General features: G+C 41.3%; 1 protein-coding gene across 6 annotated transcripts; it reads left to right on the forward strand.

Moving 5' to 3' along the window:
• Positions 1-24,106, forward strand: LOC124131077 (RNA-binding protein 45-like). Of its 6 annotated transcripts, none has more exons than XR_007219505.1 (14): positions 1-193; positions 3,339-3,436; positions 4,019-4,144; positions 5,133-5,256; positions 6,029-6,115; positions 9,148-9,447; positions 9,890-10,063; positions 10,543-10,684; positions 10,843-10,879; positions 11,663-11,903; positions 12,948-13,131; positions 21,408-21,474; positions 22,640-23,531; positions 23,605-24,106. XR_007219505.1 is itself a non-coding variant. In XM_046494167.2 (12 exons), the coding sequence occupies exons 1-11, from the start codon at positions 31-33 to the stop codon at positions 13,112-13,114; spliced, it is 1,659 nt and encodes a 552-aa protein (XP_046350123.1). In that variant the 5' UTR covers positions 2-30; the 3' UTR covers positions 13,115-13,131; positions 16,050-16,807. The 6 variants fall into 6 exon arrangements, 1 of the variants encoding a protein (XP_046350123.1); XR_007219510.1 differs by having other exon boundaries at positions 22,640-23,458; XR_007219512.1 differs by having other exon boundaries at positions 22,640-23,020; positions 23,094-24,106.
• Positions 24,107-24,146: the final 40 nt, after the last annotated feature.

The following is a 24,146-nucleotide window of genomic DNA, read 5'->3' on the forward strand; positions in this document are numbered from 1 at the left end:
ATTACCGTTACACATAACTCAAGCCACTAAATGTCCAAGATGGCGTACAACCACGAAGATGCACCAAATACGCGTTTGTTTATCATGTGTGGCAAAGGCGCCACAGATGAAATGCTTAAGAAAACTTTTGCTACATATGGAACTATCAAGGACCTTTGGATCGTGAAAGATAGGCGCACAAATGAAGAAAAAGGTATGAAACTGCAGAAAAAACTTCGCATGAGACCACGACCAAGGGCAGATAACTCCGTCAAACCATTAATAGAAGATAAATCTTTATGCTAAAATGATAATTCCCTCGAAATAAACATTTTCTCAGTTTCCATATCTATGAGTGTGGCATTTAGAAGTCATATGATGTTTTCTGCGTTCTTCCTTGCACTAGAATTTGAAGACGAATTGAAGAAAGAATGGGCTCATTGTGTCGGCATCGATCGTAAGAAATAGCGTCCCCGAAATAGCTGCGATATCGTCATGATCATGCAGACTTAGTACTTCACTTTCACTATTTGATATCCAATGGCAGCTTCACATTTTCAACTATTCACGTCTTCATAACGTTCTTAAAAATACTTTTCTAGCTTCGTCAGTGCAATTGCAATTTACAGAATATCGTGGACATCTTTCTAACACCTTGTCCCCAAGGTTCTGTTGTATCTTTGTTGTATCAACCAGTAGATGTCGGATAATGAAATTGGAGAAGACAGGGAATTATCTAGGCCTGTTTTGGCCCCAAGTCTGCACCAAATGTACATAAAAAATCCCAAATTGGAATTTATGTGTTCCTATTTCATTAACATAATCATGGTTAACCTGGTTAATATAGTTAGAGCTAATGTGTCGACTTATTTCACTGAGACCAGGACCCATGAAGAAGAAGACTTCAAGAAGCTTTAATGCTTAGTTTTCATTATTGAACATGTTGACTGTTATGTTATCATACAAATAGTTGAATATTTTTTTTTTTTCCAATCATTTTTATTCCAGTTTCAGTGGTTACATACACAGTGATATATAGCATTATTAACATTTTGACACCACATATTTGGAGGATAGGCCTTGATCATGTAGGATCGAGCAAGATGTTCTGGCATGAAAAACATCGCAGCTATTTCTTATGATGTTCTGGCATGAAAGTTGTTAACATCATATTTATGAGCAATCATAGAAAGATAAGCTAATAATTAAAGAATAAACAGTACCGAATTATAATATTGTAATCATTTTATTTTTTTTATCTTGGAGAAACATTGCAGTTTTTCTTTTGCAATAGAGTCAAAGTGATTGGAAACAATCAATAATAACACACAGTCAGCAATCTATGTAAGATTCAAGGCATCATGTAAACCACAATACAATTTCCACTTTCTGTTATAAGTGCAAAGCTTATTATTAGTTTTTGCTGACAGATATTCCAAATAAATAGCATCTTTTAATACTTGTTTAAAAACGTCCATTGAGGGTTTCCTTTTCTTTAAACTAGAAATAAAAATGTGTCTCTTAGGTAACATAATAATATGATTATTTGCAGGTTTTGCACTTATTTCACCAAAACATACATTGAATCTTGTAAAAACTATATGAAAAAGTTTTGCCAGAATTCAAACACATATTCACACTCTCAAAATACATGCATCAAGTTTCTTTCTCTATCTTGCAAAATTCACATAAATAAATATTTAAATATTGTTAAGTGTATTTGACAGATTCCTTTTCTAATTTAAGTATAGGTACATGCATTGTGGTAAAATTATATGTTTAATGGTCCACTATCAGCTTAGCATGTAAGTTAATGCTGCTGCAAATTTCATTATCCGGTAAATCGCACGAAACATTGGTTATCATATGTTGCAAAGTATCACACATAATTATCAAAAAGTGTGATGTTCATATCTCTTTACAAATTCACATGCTGAAGTTGTGTACACCTTCTATGTTGGTAGCTTGAGTGAAACTGATGATTAAACTTAATCTGTCCAGCATGTGTTAAAATGTTACGATCACACTTTTATTTTCCTTAGGAGACACTCACTCTGTGGTTTCACACCCCGGAACATGATTCACTCACTCAGTAGATGTATTGACTTGCATTCCGTGAAGATCCGGGGTGGAATAGGTCTTCAGCAACCCATGCTTGCCGTAAAAGGTGACTATGCTTGTCGTAAGAGGTGGTCAGGCTCGCTGACTTGGTTGATGTGTGTCATCGTATACCAATTGTGTAGATCGATGCTCATGATGACAATCACTGGATTGCCTGGTCCAGACTCGATTTATTTACAGACCGCCGTCATATAGCTGAAATACACTCTCTTTTATGTTGAACAACCAAAAATAAGACTGTATCTTACCATGTTTACATATGTACTGTACAATCACGAAATCATCAAATTGTCATTTTATATCATTTTAGAATCTAATGATGCGTAAAAGGAACGCAGTAAGTTACCGGTACATTTACATGAGGGGCGGTCGGGTAGCCTAGTGGTTAAAGCGTTCGCTCGTCACCGAAGATCTGGGCTCGATTCCCCACATGGGTACAATGTGTGAAGCCCATTTCTGGTGTCCTCTGCTGTGATATTGCTGGAATATTGCTAAAAGTGGCGTAAAACCAAACTCACTCACTCACTATATTTACGTGAAATATTTGACAATAACAATTGTCGATTAAGAATTGTCCTTATAGTTCATGTTGTTGTGAGCTTTTGTCATCAGATTCGCAATCTCATAAAATATAGTGTAGTTTTATCACATACATTGAAAAAACACCAAAACTTCAATTTACCCTTACATTGGGAATATATAGAAAAACACTAGAGCATAAATTGGATACCTTGGGAATTCTTTGGTTGTAATATCCAGTGGAACCTTTGGGTATGTACCAACATTGTAGGCATACACAATACTTGTAGCTTTCAAATTATGTTTTCCCAACTTTTAGTGTTTTAACTTCACACAAGTATTTCCTTTCCATTGTGTCTGGGGGAATTCCGGGTTACAATTGGTCCCTAGCAACCTATGCTGCTCGTATGAGGTGACCAAATGGATTGGGTGGTCAGGTTCAGTTACTTTAGTTAGGATATTTGTGATATGTGATTGTGTATAGTTAGGATCACAAATATCTTGGATAACCGGACATTCCATGACCTTTAATACCAAATTTACCATGTCGAATTCTTATTGATTTTATGACTATAAAAGGTAGTTAACGAGTACTCTGTATAAAACTCTAGTCAGTCTCCAAGGCAATGTTTATTGTGGTTTCACCTTTTTATAAAAATTATGGATTATTTCTAGAACTAGAAGTAATGGAGTACCGGTTATGTTTTTCTTGTCTGCAGGAATTGCCTACATCACATTCAGTCGTACTTCGGAGGCAGCCTTGGCGATGGAGGAGATGAATGGAAGAAACATAGAGGGGCAGCCTCGACCACTCAAGGTAGGAAATACAAACATATTGTCTTTACTTACCAGGTGGCATGGGTGACCCAGTCGTCTTAAGTGCCGCAATATGCTGTTCAGTGTTGCGTTCCTTGGGCACTTTAGAAACCTATGGTCGTCGGTTTGAATCCTAGTTCGCCCTCATTCTGTTTCTAGGTGCTTGTGGGTTTCCCCAAAGTGGTTTGGATCACTTCGGGCTTTCCTCCCTTGTCAAGCTGACCCACTGTGATAGAACATAAAATACTGTTCAAAGCAGAAGTAACCCAACTGACCCACTCACTCACTTTACTTACCATACTTACTATCTTTCATAATTGATAAATAAAGCTATAAGGAAGAACATATCTTATGATTGTTGTTACATAGTCAAGCTAATACGTTATGCAGTTTTTCTTAGGGAATCTTGTCTGAAGGACTCAGATGCTAATGATGGCCCACCAGTTCAAGGTGCTGCAACGATATATTTGCATCTCTTTGCTGTAGGTTTCTTTGCGAGCTCGAGATGTTTTCAATGTTCTAGTTACCTATGTCATGATATGTCCAGTTTTCAAGGTGTTTACTTTGTTTCCTTATCTTTCAGGTTGTCATTGCAAATAGTAAAAGAGAAGGATCTATTCGCGACCCCAAAGAGGAGGAGAGAATTCTTCGATTATTTGTTGTTATTCCAAAATCCTTCAAAGAAGATGACCTGCGGACAGAGTTCAGCGTGAGTTGGCAGGGTTGCATACACTTGGTGACATCATGATGTAGGAGGGAGAGTTGGGGATTCCTGGGCAGGATGGATTCCTCAAACCCAACACTTGTCTCCCTGGTAGAATAGGTCCCCATTATGCCATGCTGGTCTCCCTGTTGGGATTCTGGGGCAGAATAGGTCTCCATTACGTCATGCTTGTCTCCTTGTTGGGATTCTGGGGCAGAATAGGTCCCCATTACGTCATGCTTGTCTCCCTGTTGGGATTCTGGGGTAGAATAGGTCCCCATTACATCATGCTTGTCTCCCTGTTGGGATTCTGGGGTAGAATAGGTCCCCATTACGTCATGCTGGTCTCCCTGGTAGAATAGGTCCCCATTACATCATGCTTGCTTTCCTGTTGGGATTCTGAGGCAGAATAGGTCCCCATTACGTCATGCTTGTCTCCCTGTTGGGATACTGGTGCAGAATAGGTTACCATTGCAAAATGTGTCATTGTTGATTGAGTGTCATCGTACCACAGTGATGCGGATCCAGGGAATTATCTGGATCTAATCAGAGGCCATGTTATGCCCCTTGTATGCAGCAAATGTCATTACAAATTCCCAAATAGGAATTAAACACTTCCCAATTCAAGTCATTGTAGTTATAACTTATGGCCGAGGTGACTTGCAGTTCACTAATAACAGGACCAATATGTAGATAAATGGTAGAGAGAGCCCTTAGTATAACATTATTGCATTGAATGCAATGCTGACATGCTTGACATCGTAACCTGTCTGATAGTGTGACATCATACCTCTGTGTGATCACACGTTTGACCACTTGTCCAAACTGCTATATTACAAGTATATATTACAAGTGCTGTGGTTATGTCCCTCCCACCTACCCACCCACCCAAAACACACTCGCTCGCTCGACCACCCATCAATCCACTCACTCACTCACTCACTCACTCACTCACTCACTCACTCAGATTGTAAACTTTCCTGTTTTGTTTCAGCAATATGGAGACATTGACTATGTGAATGTTCTCCGGAACAAGGGCGGTGAAAGTAAAGGTTTTGGCTATGTCAAGTATTTCCGTCCCTATCATGCGGCCAAGGCCTTCGAGGAATGTGACAAGAGTAAGACCTGGGTTACACCCTCATCACTGATAATTAACTCGCATTTCTTTAAACATAATTAAGAATAACTGAGTTATTCTCCCACATCTTTTCACATATCCAAAGGGAGATAATTCCCATGACACATACACAGTACAGAAGGCACAGTCCAGGGCCCAGTTGCACAAAGCGATCTTAGTGAGAAGATGATTGTAACTCCCATACTTTAACAGAGGCTTACAATAGTCGTAGTGCTAAGATTGCTTTGTGGAAGTGGGCCCAGATTTTCAAATGCCAATCAGAAGATTCTTACTTTATCATAATATGACTGAGAATGATAATCATTATTATAATGATAATATGGGCTGCAGTTGCACTCTATTTATCACATGTAAGCATGCTTTTAGCTTGTTCCAGACAGGATATGTGTCTATTGTGGTCAATTTGCCCATTGTGTATATTATGGGTATATGTTTAACATTATAAAAGTGGGAATTTGATTAAGATTAGAATTTTTTGCAATTTCTGAATTTGTCATTGTGTAATTAAGCCTATTTGAATGTTGGCGTGGATACTGCTTAACATATTCCATGGTTTTAACTTCCTCCCTTCCTCATATAGAACATCCGGGTTAGAATAGGTATTCAGCAACCTATGCTTGTGGTAAGAGGTGACAGACGAGATCAGATGTTCAGGCTCTCTGACTGGTTGATGCATGTCATCATATCCATATTGCTGATTGGCGTTAAACAACAAACAAACAAAAACTCATTTTGAACATTTTCACTTGTAGGTTACAAGGCAATGTTTGCTGAACCTCCCCGCCCCAAAGGCGTCCGAGAGATGGACGACCCAGAATTCTACTATGACCAGAACAGAGGTGGGTTATCACAAACACTTGCCTTGCCTGTGTCAAATACCGTATTTTCTTGTGCTCCCAACTGTTATGCGCACCCCCTCTAGCGGATTCAGTATTTTGGAAAAGAAATTATATTATGCGCAGAAATTTTTTTACATCATACCCCTTTAGCGAATTCCTGTAAACAAACAGGTGATAAGAAACTTGGTCAGTAGAAATTTGAAATTTGAGATAAAAAATCTCCAGACATGTTTATTTACCGTTTAAATTGTATTTTTTTTTCTGCTAGGCATTGTTTTACATTCAGGGATTAAGATTCCAGTATCTTGTTATTTTAGTTGCGGCTTTTACTAAATATATTTCAAATAATGATAACCCTCAGCATAGCACTTCGGTGCAGCTGATCGCTTTTGCCAGTTATTTTTTACCAGTTTTACCAGTCACCATCGAGGCTCCCGCGCACGTTATCGCGAGGACAACATGTTGACATAGAATTGTCAAACTACAACAAGTATGACTTTTAACAAGTCAAAGTATGGCATTTATGATATATGTAGTCGATCACTGTCAACTGAAGTTTGTTTCAAGGCGTCAATAGCGGTAATCCGACCGTGGTTGCGGTTAATAACAGTGAGTTGTGCGATTTTCCGATTGCTTCACATAGGATTTCGCCTAAATTAATTTAAACAATATTAAAAGGAATTTTGAATACAATTAATGAAATAAGTTACAAACGTAAGTCCAGATATACAATGAACACTTTTTATAACCAGACAGTGTAATTACAGGATTAATTTGCGTACTTCAGTATGGATTTGTTGACATGGTATTTCCGGTGTTACATGCTCATGGTAGTGTCTTTGCGTTTGGGGAAAGAAATGTCAAAACTCATTATGGCGTGTATTATGAACACCCCCTTCTACCCAGCTGGTTTTTTTTTAAAAACTATACTCAAGAAATACGGTATCAGCATGCTTGAAGTAGCCCTGTGGGGATCCCATGTTAGAGTTGGTCTCCTACAATCTGTGCCTGGAATTATAGGCGACAGTGTGGATCCAGTAATCCGGCTCATTGACTTAAACATACCCCGGTGCTAATTAAATCAGTGACTGGATTTTCTGGTCCAGACTGGATGATATACAGGTCACAGTCAGGAATATTGCTGAGTGGGGTGTTAAAACAATGAACAAACTCATGTATGGAGAATGTAGCCACCTGCCTTTCATATGTCATATATCTGCAGGCCAATCACATTAAAGTCTGATCTTGATGCTTGTCTATGTACACTGATGATGTGGATCTTGATGCTTTTCCATGTACCCAGATGATGTGGATCTTGATGCTTGTCCATGTACCCTGATGATGTGGATATTGATGCTTGTCCATATACCCTGATGATGTGGATCTTGATGTTTGTTCATGTACCCAGATGATGTGGATCTTGATGCTTGTCCATGTAGCCTGATGATGTGGATCTTGAAGCTTGTTCATGTACCGTTATTACATGGATCTCGATGCATGGTCATGTACCCTGATGATGTGGATCATGATGCTTGTCCATATACCCTGATGATGTGGATCTTGATGCTTGTTCATGTACCCTGATGATGTGGATCATGATGCATGGTCATGAGCCCCAATGATGTTGATCTCGGTGCTTGGTCATGTACCCTAATGATGTGGATCTTGATTCATGTCCAAGTACACTGATGATGTGGATCTCAGTGCTTGGTCATGTACCCTGATGATGTGGATCTCGGTACTTGGTCATGTACCCTGATGCTGTGGATCTCGGTGCTTGGTCATGTACCCTGATGCTGTGGATCTTGATTCATGTCCATGTACACTGATGATGTGGATCTCGGTGCTTGGTCATGTACCCTGATGATGTGGATCTCGGTGCTTGGTCATGTACCCTAATGATGTGGATCTTGATTCATGTCCAAGTACACTGATGATGTGGATCTCAGTGCTTGGTCATGTACCCTGATGATGTGGATCTCGGTACTTGGTCATGTACCCTGATGCTGTGGATCTCGGTGCTTGGTCATGTACCCTGATGCTGTGGATCTTGATTCATGTCCATGTACACTGATGATGTGGATCTCGGTGCTTGGTCATGTACCCTGATGATGTGGATCTCGGTGCTTGGTCATGTACCCTAATGATGTGGATCTTGATTCATGTCCAAGTACACTGATGATGTGGATCTCGGTGCTTGGTCATGTACCCTGATGCTGTGGATCTTGATTCATGTCCATGTACACTGATGATGTGGATCTCGGTGCTTGGTCATGTACCCTGATGATGTGGATCTCGGTGCTTGCCCATGTACCCTGATGATGTGGATCTTGATGCTTGTTCATGTACCCTGATGATGTGGATCTTGATTCATGTCCATGTACCCTGATGATGTGGATCTTGATGCTTGTTCATGTACCCTGATGATGTGGATCTTGATGCTTGTTCATGTACCGTTATTACATGGATCTTGATGTTTGTTCATGTACCCTGATGATGTGGATCTTGATGCATGGTCATGAGCCCTAATGATGTGGATCTCGGTGCTTGGTCATGTACCCTAATGATGTGGATCTTGATTCATGTCCATTTACACTGATGATGTGGATCTCGGTGCTTGGTCATGTACCCTGATGATGTGGATCTCGGTACTTGGTCATGTACCCTGATGCTGTGGATCTCGGTGCTTGGTCATGTACCCTGATGCTGTGGATCTTGATGCTTGCCCATGTACCCTGATGCTGTGGATCTTGATGCAAGTCCATGTACCCTGATGATTTGGATGTTGATGCTTGTTCCATGATATGCTTTGTCTGGTGCAGATATGATTATATACAGACTGCTGTGATATAGCTGAAACATTGCTTGCTGTGGCGCTATTCACCCACTCTCTGATAGCCACAATGTGGCATTATACATGAAGTTAGACTTCTTAGATCTGTTTGTTGTATTTCTGGGTCAATAGAGCCTTACAATGACCACCATGGTGGAACAATAAAAGTAGTTTTCAAATGTATTTTTTCTTATCGCAGGGTCGAAGAGGTCGTACGATGATGACTATGGTGGTGGCAGCTACAACCGACATGGCGGTGGTGGAGGCCATCGTGACCATCGAGATCATGGTGGGCACGGCGGAGGTCATGGCGGCGGTCATGGCGGTGGGCATGGCGGCGGGCATGGCGGCGGCGGTATGGGTGGTCTGGGCGGTCTAGGTGGAGGTCTAGGCGGAGGTCTAGGCGGTGGTCTTGGAGGTGGTGTTGGCGGTGGTCTTGGAGGTGGTCATGGCGGTGGTCTCGGTGGTGGTCTTGGTGGACCTCTTGGAGGACGAGACTGTGAGTAGATGGGCTTTTCCCTTTGGGTGGAGTTGCATGTTATGTCAGTAAATGACCTCAGGAACTTTGTTACTAGTCTAAATTTGGTATAATATTAGTGTAATTTAGTTCTCTCATTGCCCAGTTTTTAGGATATAACATCTTTTATTGACTAATTGATTGAAACATTTTCAGCATGAAATTACAATTGGATATTCTTAATCCGCAGACTTGAATATGAAAATTTCACTGTATTGCGCAGTTGTTAGGATGTGAAGAATTATTTGAAATAACTGTTTGTATTATGTTCAAGTGCCACCCATCTCGAACCATATTTAATAGTGCCCAATTTAGACTCTGCCTAGGGTTAAATGTGGGATGCCAATTACCCGGTGCTTTGATATCGGTACTCCCACCAAACATGCCAAAATGGACTAGCTTAGACAGAATCTTTCCTCCGCAGTCACGATGACGCCAAATCAGATGGGTCCGCTTGACATCCTGGACAACTACCCCATCTCTTCACCGTGCGTCAAGCTGCAGATCGTTGCTGCGATAGGTCTGCCCCAGCGCTACCTGTCCGTGCTCTTCAGCCTCGTCCCCGGACTGGAGTATTGTGACTTCAATGAGTCAACAGGTAGGACAATCGTTGCTCTACAAATTGCAATATTTTGGGAGCCTCCCTGGTTTTGATTACTATGACTTTTCGCAACAGGTGAAACATTTCAAATGTACAGGTATTGAATACATCCATATATCCTGTGTTGCAGGTGTTGTACAGTACTATATATCCCTGTTGCAGGATCTGCACAGTACTATATATCCCTGTGTTGGAGGCATTGTACAGTATTATTAATTATCCCTGTGTCGCAGGTACTGTACGGTACTATATGTCCCAGTGTTGCAGGTACATGGTACAGTACCATACCATATATCCCTGTGTTGCAGATAGTGTACAGTTCTATATATCCCAGTGTTGCAGATACTGTACACTACTATATATCCCTGTATTGCAAGTACTGTACAGTACTATACATCTCTGTTGCAGATACTGTACACTGCTATATATCCCAGTGTCACAGGTACTGTACGGTACTATATATCCCTGTGTTGCAGGTATTGGGTATGCACGCTACTCCAACCCCCAGTGTGCATCCTATGCCCGGGACAAGCTGGACGGCTTCGAGTACCCTATTGGCAGTCAGCTCCGAGTGTCCTTTGCTGATGGAGGGGGATCCCCAGGAAACAGTTTTTCAGGGTGAGTCAGTTGACGTTGATTCAAGTATGACAAAGATACCAAGTTACCAAGTTACCAAACATACCGGCTAATAATAATCCCTCCCTGTTGGTGTTGTATCAGTGAAACATGATTTGTCTTCCATAACATTCTCCTCATATTCGTTTCTGTTCCTTTAGGTCAAGGTCAAGAGATGGCCCCGATGTCCGACATCAGGTCAGTATTAGACTAGCCACGACATGAGAGATATGACTCGACACACAACACATATGGCAATAGTAAAGATCTACCAGTATTTGCTCTTGGGGCACGAGAGACCCAGTCGTTAGGCACTGCATTTTCCTGTGTAGAGTTGCATGATGGGTGCTATGTCTGTCAGCACCATACCCGTTCTCGTGGGTTCCACCAAAGTGGTAAACGTCTGAGACCTGCATGACTTCAAGCTTTCCTCCAACAACCTGACACTCCATTACATGACTGGAATGCTGTTAAAAGTGGCGATGAACCCAACTCACTCACTCTTTCGCCATCATGATATATTCCCAAAAAGTGTTCTTTTTTTCTTATCCATCTAAATCTTCTGGATTTTTTGCCAGCACTTTCAGATAGCAAGATTATTACATCAGAGTATTACTGGACACAATAGATATTTTTTTTAACTTTTTCCATTCTTCATGGTGCCTAACATGACAAACGTCAACTTTTCTGACAATGAAAAAAAGTAAGAATGTGGTAATAAATATAGGTTTGAAAGAACATTTGGGTCCGAGGATCTTACCCTTGAAAACTGGGATCATTGCCTTTAAATATGCAAGGGTGCTGTTGTACAAAGCGATCTTAGCGCTAAGGTGATCGTAACTCTCATACCTTCACATAGACTTACCAGAGTCGTAGCGCTAAGGTTGTTTTGTACAACAGCACACAGTACTGTATAACATCTGTGTATTGGTACTATATCCTGTGAGCATAATGTTACTATGGTAACACTGACTATTGTAGGCGGCCATGTTGCTGGAGAAGGCCGGGATCAACCCACACCAGGTCCTCAATGCAGAGAGCTCCATGGAGAGGGTGGGGTACTGCAACATCGCCCTCCCCCCTCCCAAACCCCTCCAACCAGAAGACACGCCCGTAGCACAGAGGCTGTTCATCGTATGTCAGCCCTCGTCTGTATCTGAGAAGATTCTGCGAGATGCCTTCTGCAGATTTGGCAATCTGATTGATGTTTACTTGCTGGCAGGTGGGTGGTCTCTTTCAGTTTTCAAAAAATGATTTTGTTATGATTATGCTTGGTACCAGTCCTTAGCTTGCACTTATCTTTCCATTACTTAGACTGTTTCTTCATGACTAATTCGGGGCGGTCGGGTAGCCTAGTGGTTAAAGCGTTTGCTCGTCACGCTAAATACCCGGGTTCGATTCCCGATGTGGGTACAATATGTGAAGCCCATTCCTGGTGTCCTCTGCTGTGATAATGCTGGAGTATTGCTAAAAGCGGCGTAAACCATACTCACTCACTCATGACTAATTCAAGTGGTAATCACTTACTCAACAATTCAAATTGCCAGGACGCCATCAGGACCAACAGACTTTAGAAGCTGCAGCCTTTCTGCAAAATATCTTCAGTTGATTATTTTTGTTGTTGTTGAGATGTGACGTCTTCCACAAGTTGCTTTATGATGACCACGGCCCTGCATGTTCTTAGAATGTATGCTAGTACAATCCTTCAAACTACACAGAAAGTAGCTTGAGTTGTAGAGTGGCTATATAAAATATCGACAGGGAGTGATTGTGCTAGCTATAGAAATTAATGTGTAAGTTGTGAAGTATGTTAAGAGGCTGTTTGTACATAAGGAACCATATATCTCTCTCATACTATGGGACTACGATCTATGGATCTACCTACAGGCAGGTGCTTAATTCAAACACTGGACTGAATGTTGTGCTCAGTTGTCTGATGAGCCACGCACACTGTCCGCTCATCCCGCCGAAGACCCGGGTTCGATTCCCAACATGGGTACAATTTGTGAAGCCTGACATGGGTACAATTTGTGAAGCCCATTTCTGGTATCCCCCGTCAAGATATTGTTGGAATATTGCTAAAAACCCCAATAAAACATACTCAATCACACATTAGATTGTCACAGACGGTTGAGACCTTGCAAAACTATTGCTACAAAAAGGTTTTATAAATTTCACTCAGCTGTAATATTTGTGCATCTGAATGTTGCTCCATGCTACAGTTGTTGTCTATACCATACCAATGTAAACTGTGTATCTCTATTAGGACGTAACTATGGTTACGCCAAGTTTGGCAGCAAGGAGGCCGCTATGAAGGCTATCCAGGTGCTGCATGGTCAGCACCTCACTGGACAGAGGCTCAAGGTGCTAGAGGCCGAGCCTCCCAAGAACGAGGGAGCAGGGGAGGGTCCAGCGAAGAAAGCCAGATACTGATGTGGGCGTTTTGCAAGGTGAGAGGGATGGGTTATTGCGAGTCTGGAGGGATACTATCATTCTGGGTTATTGCAGCAGGGGTTCAAAAGTCCTTGATGATGTTAGATGCTCTCTGTGCCATCAATCTTTGAGTCTTAAACCCGGAATTTGTCACTTGACAATTGTTTTGCCGGTAGATTATCCCATTGATGTATTGACTTTCATTAGCTTAGTATACAAGACTAAAAGACAGTTCACTAGACCTGGCTTTGAACTAATGGGCCACACATACTAAAGTTGCATACTGTACATGCTTCCTCTACTGATAGTTAGCCTAGTGGTTAAAGTGTTTGCTTGTCATCCTGAAGACCCGGGTTTGAATCCCGACATGGGTACAATGTGTGAAGCCCATTTCCGATGTCCCTGCCGGATATTGCTGGAATATTGCTGGAATATTGCTGAAAGCGGCGTAAAGTCAAACTCACACACTCACTGATAGTTAATGCTGAATGGGGGCTAACATTAAGATACAAACTCGCCAACGTCTAGAATGCCAATCAAACAGTTCGAGGGTAAAATTGACAGAAACTTTCGTTGAAATTGCTGGTTTTCAGGGTAAATACAAAATGTGCATTTGAGAAATATGGATGTAGAATTATGGATGTAGGTTATTACAGCTGTTGGCATGTTTGTACTGGCAAAACTTTGATGACGGTCAACAATGATATTTACAAGCATTTTTGAATCCCTGGGAGCAATGTCTATCCTTGACGTGTGACTTAACAATTACCACAGACACTTTGATCTTTGTCTTTGAATTTCATGTCTTCAACAAAACAATAACTAAAATCTTCTTTTGTGTGTCTGAAAGGATTTTCTATTGAACTTTCCTAACATGTTTTATTGGTGATGATGACTGGTAACTAGTGTGAGGACATTGGTGGCAGGTTCCCTCACTCCCTGTCTCCCAGTCCGGAGCTTCTCTAGCAGTGTTTGCCTTGTTGATCTGTCGGCCAGTGGGAGGAGGTCATTAGATTTTCATCCATCTTCATAGGTCTCTCTGTAAATAGCTGGGACATTTCTCATGAGCAATTGATTTAGCTGTAATCACTCACTCACTCACTCCTCTTGACGTAGTTAGATATTTGAAAACTACACTGCTTATTGATTGGATGGGGATAAAATTATTAGAAATGGAATTGTGAGATCTGGTTTCCCCCTCTATTGTTTTCAGTGTTGTGAGATTGTTAGGGGGACTATTTCCGCCAGTCAGGTCATGTTGAATCCCATAAGGTCACAGGGTAGAATAGGTCCCATATCACATGCTTGTCTCCCTTGGTCCAGACTACCAATTACAGGGCAGAATAGGTCCCCAGTACTGAAAATTTGTGTCCAGCTGTCGAGGAAGTGTAATGCAAAGTGAATCCAGCGGCAGAAATTGGCACTAGTCCTGTAGTCCTTACCAAACTGCCCAATAGTAAAGGTATCCTAAGGACTAGTAGAAATTGGCCTATTTTAAGGGTTTTGCTATATGTTATCATTATAAGGACTAGTGGACAAAAACTGTTAGTTTCTAACCCTGGAATCCCATGGAGATCCCAAGAGGGAAAAGGTACCCAGTACTGAAAATGTCCCTCTGTCGAGGAAGTGTAATGCAAAGTGAATCCCATGGAGATCCCGAGGTAGAATAGGTACCCAGTACTGAAAATGTCCCTCTATTGAGGAAGTGTAAGGCAAAGTGAATCCCATGGAGATCCCAAGACTGAAAAGGTACCCAGTACTGAAAATGTCCCTCTGTCGAGGAAGTGTAATGCAAAGTGAATCCCATGGAGATCCCGAGGTAGAATAGGTACCCAGTACTGAAAATGTCCCTCTATTGAGGAAGTGTAATGCAAAGTGAATCCCATGGAGATCCCGAGGTAGAATAGGTCCCCAGTACTGAAAATGTCCCTCTATTGAGGAAGTGTAATGCAAAGTGAATCCCATGGAGATCCCGAGGTAGAATAAGTCCCCAGTACTGAAAATGTCCCTCTGTCGAGGAAGTGTAATGCAAAGTGAATCCCATGGAGATCCCGAGGTAGAATAAGTCCCCAGTACTGAAAATGTCCCTCTATTGAGGAAGTGTAATGCAAAGTGAATCCCATGGAGATCCCGAGGTAGAATAAGTCCCCAGTACTGAAAATGTCCCTCTGTCGAGGAAGTGTAATGCAAAGTGAATCCCATGGAGATCCTGAGGTAGAATAAGTCCCCAGTACTGAAAATGTCCCTCTGTCGAGGAAGTGTAATGCAAAGTGAATCCCATGGAGATCCCGAGGTAGAATAAGTCCCCAGTACTGAAAATGTCCCTCTGTCGAGGAAGAGTAATGCAAAGTGAATCCCATGGAGATCCCGAGGTAGAATAAGTCCCCAGTACTGAAAATGTCCCTCTGTCGAGGAAGAGTAATGCAAAGTGAATCCCATGGAGATCTCGAGGCAGAATAGATCCCCAGCTTGTATGTGGTCTTTTTAATTCATTTACATCTTGACACGACGGGTCAGCTTCACAGGTTAAAACTTAAAACCTACACTGACGCAGACCGTAGACAATCACCTCTTATTTTAATGCCCATGAGTGCAGGTCTGGTGCTGAATGTCCACAAGAAAGCAATTGCACTGGTAGCCAGGTTCAGACGGTTCTGACCATGTGAGATGGGATGAAAATCTAATGATAAGGCTAAGGAAATTACAACAATTGGTTCACATGTAGTGACTTCTGAATTCTTTGTGGCGCTATTTCGTGCCTAATATCCTACATGGATGTCAAATTTTAGAAATAAGTAAAACTGCTTTAATGCTGGCTGCTTTCTCTGATAACCTGGTACCTGAATACTAATGTTTTTCTTCAGCCTTGCAGTGGCCATTTTCATGATCTGTGAACAAGTATGTCAATGTTAATACCATGTCAATTTCTTAACAGTTGACTGACCTTGAAACGGACGTCACCAACGAACAGACATGCGCCTGTGACTTTGAGAAGTCGACCAATCACAGAACACTTGACAGTGAAAACGGAAAACAATTGACCAATCACAGTACTGACCTGATAACTGTGAACATTTTCGACAAATAGCCCGAGATCACCTTTGTCAATAGTTGTGACATTCACGTGTTTGGTTGACTGTTTAACATCTGTGAACCCGTTCTTGTTCAAACGTTATTTTGGTTGTTTTCACCCTGAGTTGTAGGTTTAATAACAGCTCAGACATTGAACATGTTGAACATATTTGTAATTTTCTACACATTTGACAGCTAAATCTATTACGTCAGTTGGACATGATCACAACAAATAATGAGTATTTGGAAGTCTAAGTTCTCATTGTCCCACGAGGATTGCTCTGGTTGCGTTCTTGAAGCAAAGGGATTTACAACAAGAACAGTGTTGACATATACTTTTATTCATAAATCATTGTTTTTCATTATGGTGTTAATTGTCCTGTGTAGGAATGTTGTTTTGGGGCTGGAGGTACTAACAGCAGTCTTCTGTCTCACTTAATGCCTCATTGCTTTTATTGTTTATCAATACATGAGTTTTAGAGCCGCACACCCCCGCCCTGTGTCCAGTTTGTCTTAATGTAGAAGTCATCTTATCATGCATACTTGGCATAGTGTTGTCACATGTTAAACTATTGTCATGTAAAATCCTTTCTAAAGAGATAATAAATGTGATAAAGAATCTGACTGCTTCAGCGACATCTTAACTTGACTCCTTTCTTGACGGGACAATGCTTGTCGTAAAAGGGGACTAACGGCATGTGGTTGATGCATGTCATCGTATCCCAATTGCGTGGATTGATGCGCATGATATCAATCACTGGATTGTCTGGCTCAGACTCGATTATTTACAGACCGCCGTCATATAGCTGGAATATGGCTTAGTGCGGCGTTAAACAACAAACCAACCTTTTTTGACGTGTGTTGCCAGGACAGTGTAAGATCTTCGGGTAAAAGACATAAGCTGTAGAGTAAAACTGTCCCTCAGTAAAGATCAGTGGGTCAACAGCTGTATGGTAGTGCAGGGCTCCGTTTTACAACGGATTGTACCACTACGACTGTCATATAGACTTTAACAGATTTACAACAGTTGGAGAGCCCGAGGCAGAATAGGTCCCTGGTACCACATGCTTGTCTCCCTTTGTCCATATCACAATACAAAATCTCTTGGATATTACAGAGCAGAATAGATCACCAGCACAGACAACTTGTGTACCGCTGTACCACTGTGACTGTGTGTTATTATCTTTAACAGACATTTGACGGTCGTAGCACAATGGTGCCTTTGTGAAACGGGGCCTTGTCCCACAGTAAAGATCACTGGACCAGTAGCTGTACAATAGAACTGTCCCACAGATCACTGGACCAGTAGTTGTACAATAGAACTGTCCCACAGTAAAGATCACTGGACCAGTAGCTGTACAATAGAACTGTCCCACAAATCACTGGACCAGTAGCTGTGTTATAGAACTGTCCCACAGATCACTGGACCAGTAGCTGAACAATAGAACTGTCCCACAAATCACTGGACCAGTAGCTGTGTTATAGAACTGTCCCACAGATCACTGGACCAGTAGCTGTACAATTGAACTGTCCCACAGATCACTGGACCAGTAGTTGTACAACAGAACTGTCCCACAGTAAAGATCACTGGACCAGTAGCTGTACAATTGAACTGTCCCACAAATCACTGGACCAGTAGCTGTACAATAGAACTATCCCACAGATCACTGGACCAGTAGCTGTACAATTGAACTGTCCCACAAATCACTGGACCAGTAGCTGTACAATAGAACTGTCCCACAAATTACTGGACCAGTAGCTGTGTTATAGGACTGTCCCACAGATCACTGGACCAGTAGCTGAACAATAGAACTGTCCCACAAATCACTGGACCAGTAGCTGTGTTATAGAACTGTCCCACAGATCACTGGACCAGTAGCTGTACAATTGAACTGTCCCACAGATCACTGGACCAGTAGCTGTACAATTGAACTGTCCCACAAATCACTGGACCAGTAGCTGTACAATAGAACTGTCCCACAAATTACTGGACCAGTAGCTGTGTTATAGAACTGTCCCACAGATCACTGGACCAGTAGCTGAACAATAGAACTGTCCCACAAATCACTGGACCAGTAGCTGTGTTATAGAACTGTCCCACAGATCACTGGACCAGTAGCTGTACAATTGAACTGTCCCACAGATCACTGGACCAGTAGCTGTACAATAGAACTGTCCTACAAATCACTGGACCAGTAGCTGTACAATAGTACTGTCCCACAGATTACTGGATCATTAGTTGCACAATAGAACTGTCCCATAGGAAAGATCACTGGACCAGTAGCTGTACAATAGAACTGTCCCACAGATCACTGGACCAGTAGTTGTACAATAGAACTGTCCCACAGATCACTGGACCAGTAGCTGTACAATAGAACTGTCCCACAGGAAAGATCACTGGACCAGTCGCTGTACAATAGTACTGGTTCACAAATTACTGGACCAGTAGCTGTGTTATAGAACTGTCCCACAGGAAAGATCACTGGACCAGTAGTTGTACAATAGAACTGTCCTACAAATCACTGGACCAGTAGCTGTACAATAGTACTGTCCCACAGATTACTGGATCATTAGTTGCACAATAGAACTGTCCCACAGGAAAGATCACTGGACCAGTAGCTGTACAATAGAACTGTCCCACAGATCACTGGACCAGTAGTTGTACAATAGAACTGTCCCACAGATCACTGGACCAGTAGCTGTACAATAGAACTGTCCCACAGGAAAGATCACTGGACCAGTCGCTGTACAATAGTACTGGTTCACAAATCACAGTCCAATCTCCTCTTGGGATAAATGTCCTTTAAATGGCACTCCAAGTGTAAGACATTAGCTGTTAGTTTATCAGTTTGCCTTGATAAATCTAGGAATGTAGACATAGGTTTGAAGACAAGTCAAATGTCGTCATAGTCATTAGTGTTCCAGTGAAGAAAGTTTAGTTCCTCTTAAAGTCAGCATGTTGAAAACACGTATTGACTTTGTGCTACCATCAGCAGAGAGTACCTGTTTCAAACGTATAGATATAGAAGTACGTGTAACGCGAGAAGATGTTGACGACGGTGTTACTGACAGCGAGGACAAGGAGCAACTGACATCAGCAGCAGGACAACACGGAGGACGACCGAGTAACTGACTGCTTCACGGGTAGTCCATGTGTTGTTTCACTCAGGGCATTTTCTTGTGGGGGAGAGAAATTGTGAGCAAGTGACAGTGGATTGTTTCTTGCTGTAGCAAGACACCTTGTCTTTCTGCTGACACTGACAAACATAGTTTTGGAAGACATCCCTTTAACTATGTGTTTATATCTTTTGGTAGCCTTCTGATTCTTTGTACCTTATTTTCATGATCAGTAACTGAAATTCCTCTGCAATAGGACTAAAGATATGCATTCATTCTCGCAAAATATTATTCCCTGTTGATATTAAGTAAATTAACTTGCAGAATTCAGTTGTGCAAAAAGTCCCAATGCGACACACTCAGAAGTTTTTTTTGTGGATTATATTTTATATCAGCTGATTAGCAATGTGATATTTAGTAGGCAAAACGTACAAGTAGCGTACTTCAAATAACTTAACTATATTTTAGAAACAATATGTTCTGTGACGTCAGCATTGTATTGTCGGATGATTTCTCTCTTCGCAAGATAAATGTGACGTGAAATAAAGGAATACTTGATGTATTGATACTGTGTGATGACAAGGAGATCAGTCATGTTACTCAATCTTTGCTAAGGATAACCAATCAATTAATGTGAGATCAGTCAGAATTAGCTGAAGCATTGAATGAAACATACTCGGAACTTCATGCTGGAAATATAATGCTATATTTTTATGATCTTCAGTGATTCTAACATCAGATATGTCTGGCAATCATGGCAATTTTTGTGCCTACTTTTCTGGGGTTGTAAACCGAGCATTCCTTAAAGAGTGAGCGAGTGAGTTGGGTTTAATGCCGCTTTTAACAGTATTCCAGTTATATCGTGGCTTGTCAGTTTAATATGGGAGGAAAGCCCGAACTGATGCAGGTCTCAGATGTTTACCAGTTCGGTGAAACCCACGAGCACGGGTATGGTGCTGACAAACCTAGAAATATAATCGGGGTGAACCGGGATTCGAACCCACAATCATAGGTTTCTGCCGTGCCCAAGGGACGCAGCTCTGCACAGCGAATCGCGGTGCCTTAGACGACTGGGCCACCCGTGCCCCCTATTCCTTAAAAAAATTAAGTGTCCTTATTATTCCTACGTCTTGACAACAGCTTACGATAGTCGTAGAACGCGACAACCTCATTGAGGACACGCTTGACATTGATTGTGACATACGGAATGACCTCATGTTTGTCAGATCAGGATTTATAGAGGACATATACTACTTTAAAGAAATTAAGGATCCCCCCAATCCTTTCATAATACTGTAGTTAATCTGTCATGCCATGACAGATTAATTATGGTAAAATGAAAGAAATGGGTGACACTTGACTTTTTTGAATAGTATATTTAGTGATGAGCGGCAAATATCCTTAGCAAAATTGAGTTATGATGCGCGATAAGAATTAAGGAGAGTTATTTGTATGATACTGAATGTTATGTTTTAATCATGAGCGATATGGCTGAAATATTGCCGATGTGACGTTAATTTGGAACTCACTAACTAATCATGAAACATGCTTACTTTGTTGTGATGCAGAAGTCGGAGTAAGTGACTGCTTTGATCTCTTGTTGTATGTTACAGACGTTTAGTGCTCATTTGTTATTGTTTAGGTGTGAGTATGGTGGTATAGTGAAGAGACTGCAATATATATATATATATATATACATACTGAACAAAAGAAGTTAGGGATCATGGATATTTTTAGGGATATTTTTATGAAATATATGTAGACCTCACTACAAAAAAATGTCCCCAAAAATATTCATGATCGCTAACTTTTTTTTGTTAAGTAAAGATATGATTTAACTAAATTACAAGAACTGAACAGTTTATCAATGTAGACATCTTCTGTAGGACAAGATCGCTTTCTTGGACAAGGCCTGAAAGATGTTAATTCTCAATGCATGACTTCATTCTTTGCAAACTCGACAGATGTCAGTGTTACTTGTAGATGTTATGTTGCATACAATGTAGGTAGGGGAGGTTGAAATATTGGGCAAGTAACTCGCTTAAACATGTAAAGAGATTAATTTATACAACTGCATTATGAGAATATATTTCTTTCCTTTCAGTTGTGTACTAACTCTCCCAGCATCAAGTGAAGCAAGTGAGCATTCGATGTCATTCATCAGCATGAAGGTATTTATTTCAATCAAAATTTGTCATTAGGATTTTAGGGGCGGTCGGGTAGCGTAGTGGTTAAAGTGTTCGCTTGTCACGCTGAAAACCCGGGTTCGATTCGCGACATGGGTACAATGTGTGAAGCCCATTTCTGGTGTCCCCTGCCGTTATATTGCTGGAATATTGCTAAAAGCGGCGTAAAACCATACTCACTCATTAGGATTTTCTTTGGTAGAGACTGTGGTCTGTGATCTTGAGCTAGGGTGTTCATTAACTCATACCCACAACTGGTACGATATATGGTATGTGACAGACTCTCGTGTAGTAATCTCTATGTAAATCAGGTAATTCCCAGAGCAGCCTCAACAAGTTCCTGTCAGGGGGCTGAGCAAGAAAGAGAGAAAGATTTCCCTGAGAAAGTATCATTTTGCCTTGGTAAACTTAACACTGGATTTCTTAAAAAAAAATGTTGTTGGTTTGACACAAATTGTCTTGTTCGTCCATTCAGAGAATAAAATTGTAATCTGGAAACAGCATTTGAAATAATATCACAGCCCCATGCCCCACGCAAATATTAAATGGTCATTCCTTAACAAAATTTAACAATGTTACATAACATCATCAATGTCATTTTAATCAGATCTTAGTTCTCCCTACTGCTACACAAAGATCTGAACGCATCCCTTTACAGGTCCTGTCAGGACGACATTACCCGAACTTTGACCGATCAATGAAATGACTGTAACAAGAAGTAAATAATAGCCAATCAGATAGCAGCTTTCTCTAGCTCTACAGCACTAGTTCTGACAGCACATTGGTTCAAAATTTGAAAACTGAAGAGGAAATTCTGTAATGTCTTATAAATGGCTGAGATTGTATGGCAGTGCTTCCCGCTGGAGATGGAAAGTCTCTTCTGTTTCAAATATTTGTCCCATTGAAACGAGAGATAGACACAAGATTGACATCATCAGTCATACAGACTGTCACCCTGTTTTGATCTTTTCGAGGTTGCATGATGACAAAGCTCATCCTAACAGTCATGTCCTGATCTGGTAAGCGACGCTCTGATTAGTCGGATGAATGGTCGTTCTTATGTGACCTGAATGGGATGTCCTCAGAACTTTGTTTCGTGGTAGCTAGAACTAAGATCGGATTTTAGATTGATTCATTGTCCCTGTTTCAGCAAGACACGTCAATCAAGGTGAGGATATTGCCTGAGACTCTGGCATAGGATCTGAAGACACAGACCAAAAACAGGTTCCAGTGGTCAAAATGTCTGCTGTTAATAAATAGCACGACCCGAACCTCTCCAGTCAGCCACCGAAGATGATTGGATCCGTGCGGATGCTGTTGCCAAATTATTCAGAATGACTACCCTACGTTTTGCCATGACAGTGGTAACAATACCTACATATACCTGCCAGTGGTCATGTAAGGCATTGCACTGATGGATTGGTTGTTGCAGATTCTACAAGAAGACAAGAGAGATGAACCAGACATGGAGAGTTCAGTAGATGGGAGCTCCTGAAAGCATGCAATTGTGACATTAAGAAATAATCATAACGTCTTGCTGACACATGATCTGACTGGCCAGACAAGTCAGTAGTTATGCCAGTACGGACATCAGGACAGAACAGGTCTTGCTGACACATGATCTGACTGGCCAGACAAGTCGGTAGTTATGCCAGTACGGACATCAGGACAGAACAGGTCTTGCTGACACATGATCTGACTGGCCAGACAAGTCAGTAGTTATGCCGGTACGGACATCAGGATACAACAGGTCTTGCTGACACATGATCTGACTGGCCAGACAAGTCAGTAGTTATGCCGGTATGGACATCAGGACAGAACAGGTCTTGCTGACACATGATCTGACTGGCCAGACAAGTCAGTAGTTATGCCGGTACGGACATCAGGACACAACAGGTCTTGCTGACACATGATCTGACTGGCCAGACAAGTCAGTAGTTATGCCGGTACGGACATCAGGATACAACAGGTCTTGCTGACACATGATCTGACTGGCCAGACAAGTCAGTAGTTATGCCGGTATGGACATCAGGATACAACAGGTCTTGCTGACACATGATCTGACTGGCCAGACAAGTCAGTAGTTATGTCGGTACGGACATCAGGATACAACAGGTCTTCTGGTCATATATGTATGTTGGTGTGACAATTATATCTTTGTCGACTAGACTTGCGTTCTTAATAGATTTATACTACTCAAAACAAGTTAAAGAACACCCACTACTGGAAGAGTTTGTGTTGCAGTACCCACAGCCATGGCAGATTAACTATAGCCAGATGCAAAACTCGGGTGTTCTGTAACTTCTTTTGGGTAGTATACTTGATTTTGAAAGCCTGTATATCATTTATGTGAAAAAAAATTAAAAACAGAAAATTAATTTATCTTTCCTAGTGTATATGATCAACTACTATAAGGTCCAAAAGCATGATGCAGTGATGTAGCCTTGTGGTCATAATGTTGTCCTGAAATTGGTATCCCCAGTGGTGACAGTGAGGTTTTAGCATCATTCCAGCCTAACTCCAAAAGCATCTGGTCTCTAAAAGAACGTGAATTCCTGTCCACAATATGCTTGTTTGTACCACAGAAAGTGGAACGTAATAAATCTGTTCGACCATTTTTTCTTTTATGTCTCATTTCTATATTGTAAGCATTGATT

This window comes from Haliotis rufescens, unplaced genomic scaffold, assembly GCF_023055435.1.
Source record: "Haliotis rufescens isolate VD_foot unplaced genomic scaffold, xgHalRufe1.0.p SCAF_10, whole genome shotgun sequence".
In the NCBI taxonomy this organism is placed as follows: domain Eukaryota; kingdom Metazoa; phylum Mollusca; class Gastropoda; order Lepetellida; family Haliotidae; genus Haliotis; species Haliotis rufescens.

Coding starts and splice junctions, on each gene's coding strand:
- LOC124131077 (XM_046494167.2), top strand. CDS start 31: ATGTCCAAGATGGCGTACAACCACGAAGATGCACCAAATACGCGTTTG. Junction 4,145..5,132: donor ACCTGCGGACAGAGTTCAGC/GTGAGTTGGCAG, acceptor GTTTTGTTTCAG/CAATATGGAGACATTGACTA. Junction 6,116..9,147: donor CTACTATGACCAGAACAGAG/GTGGGTTATCAC, acceptor TTCTTATCGCAG/GGTCGAAGAGGTCGTACGAT.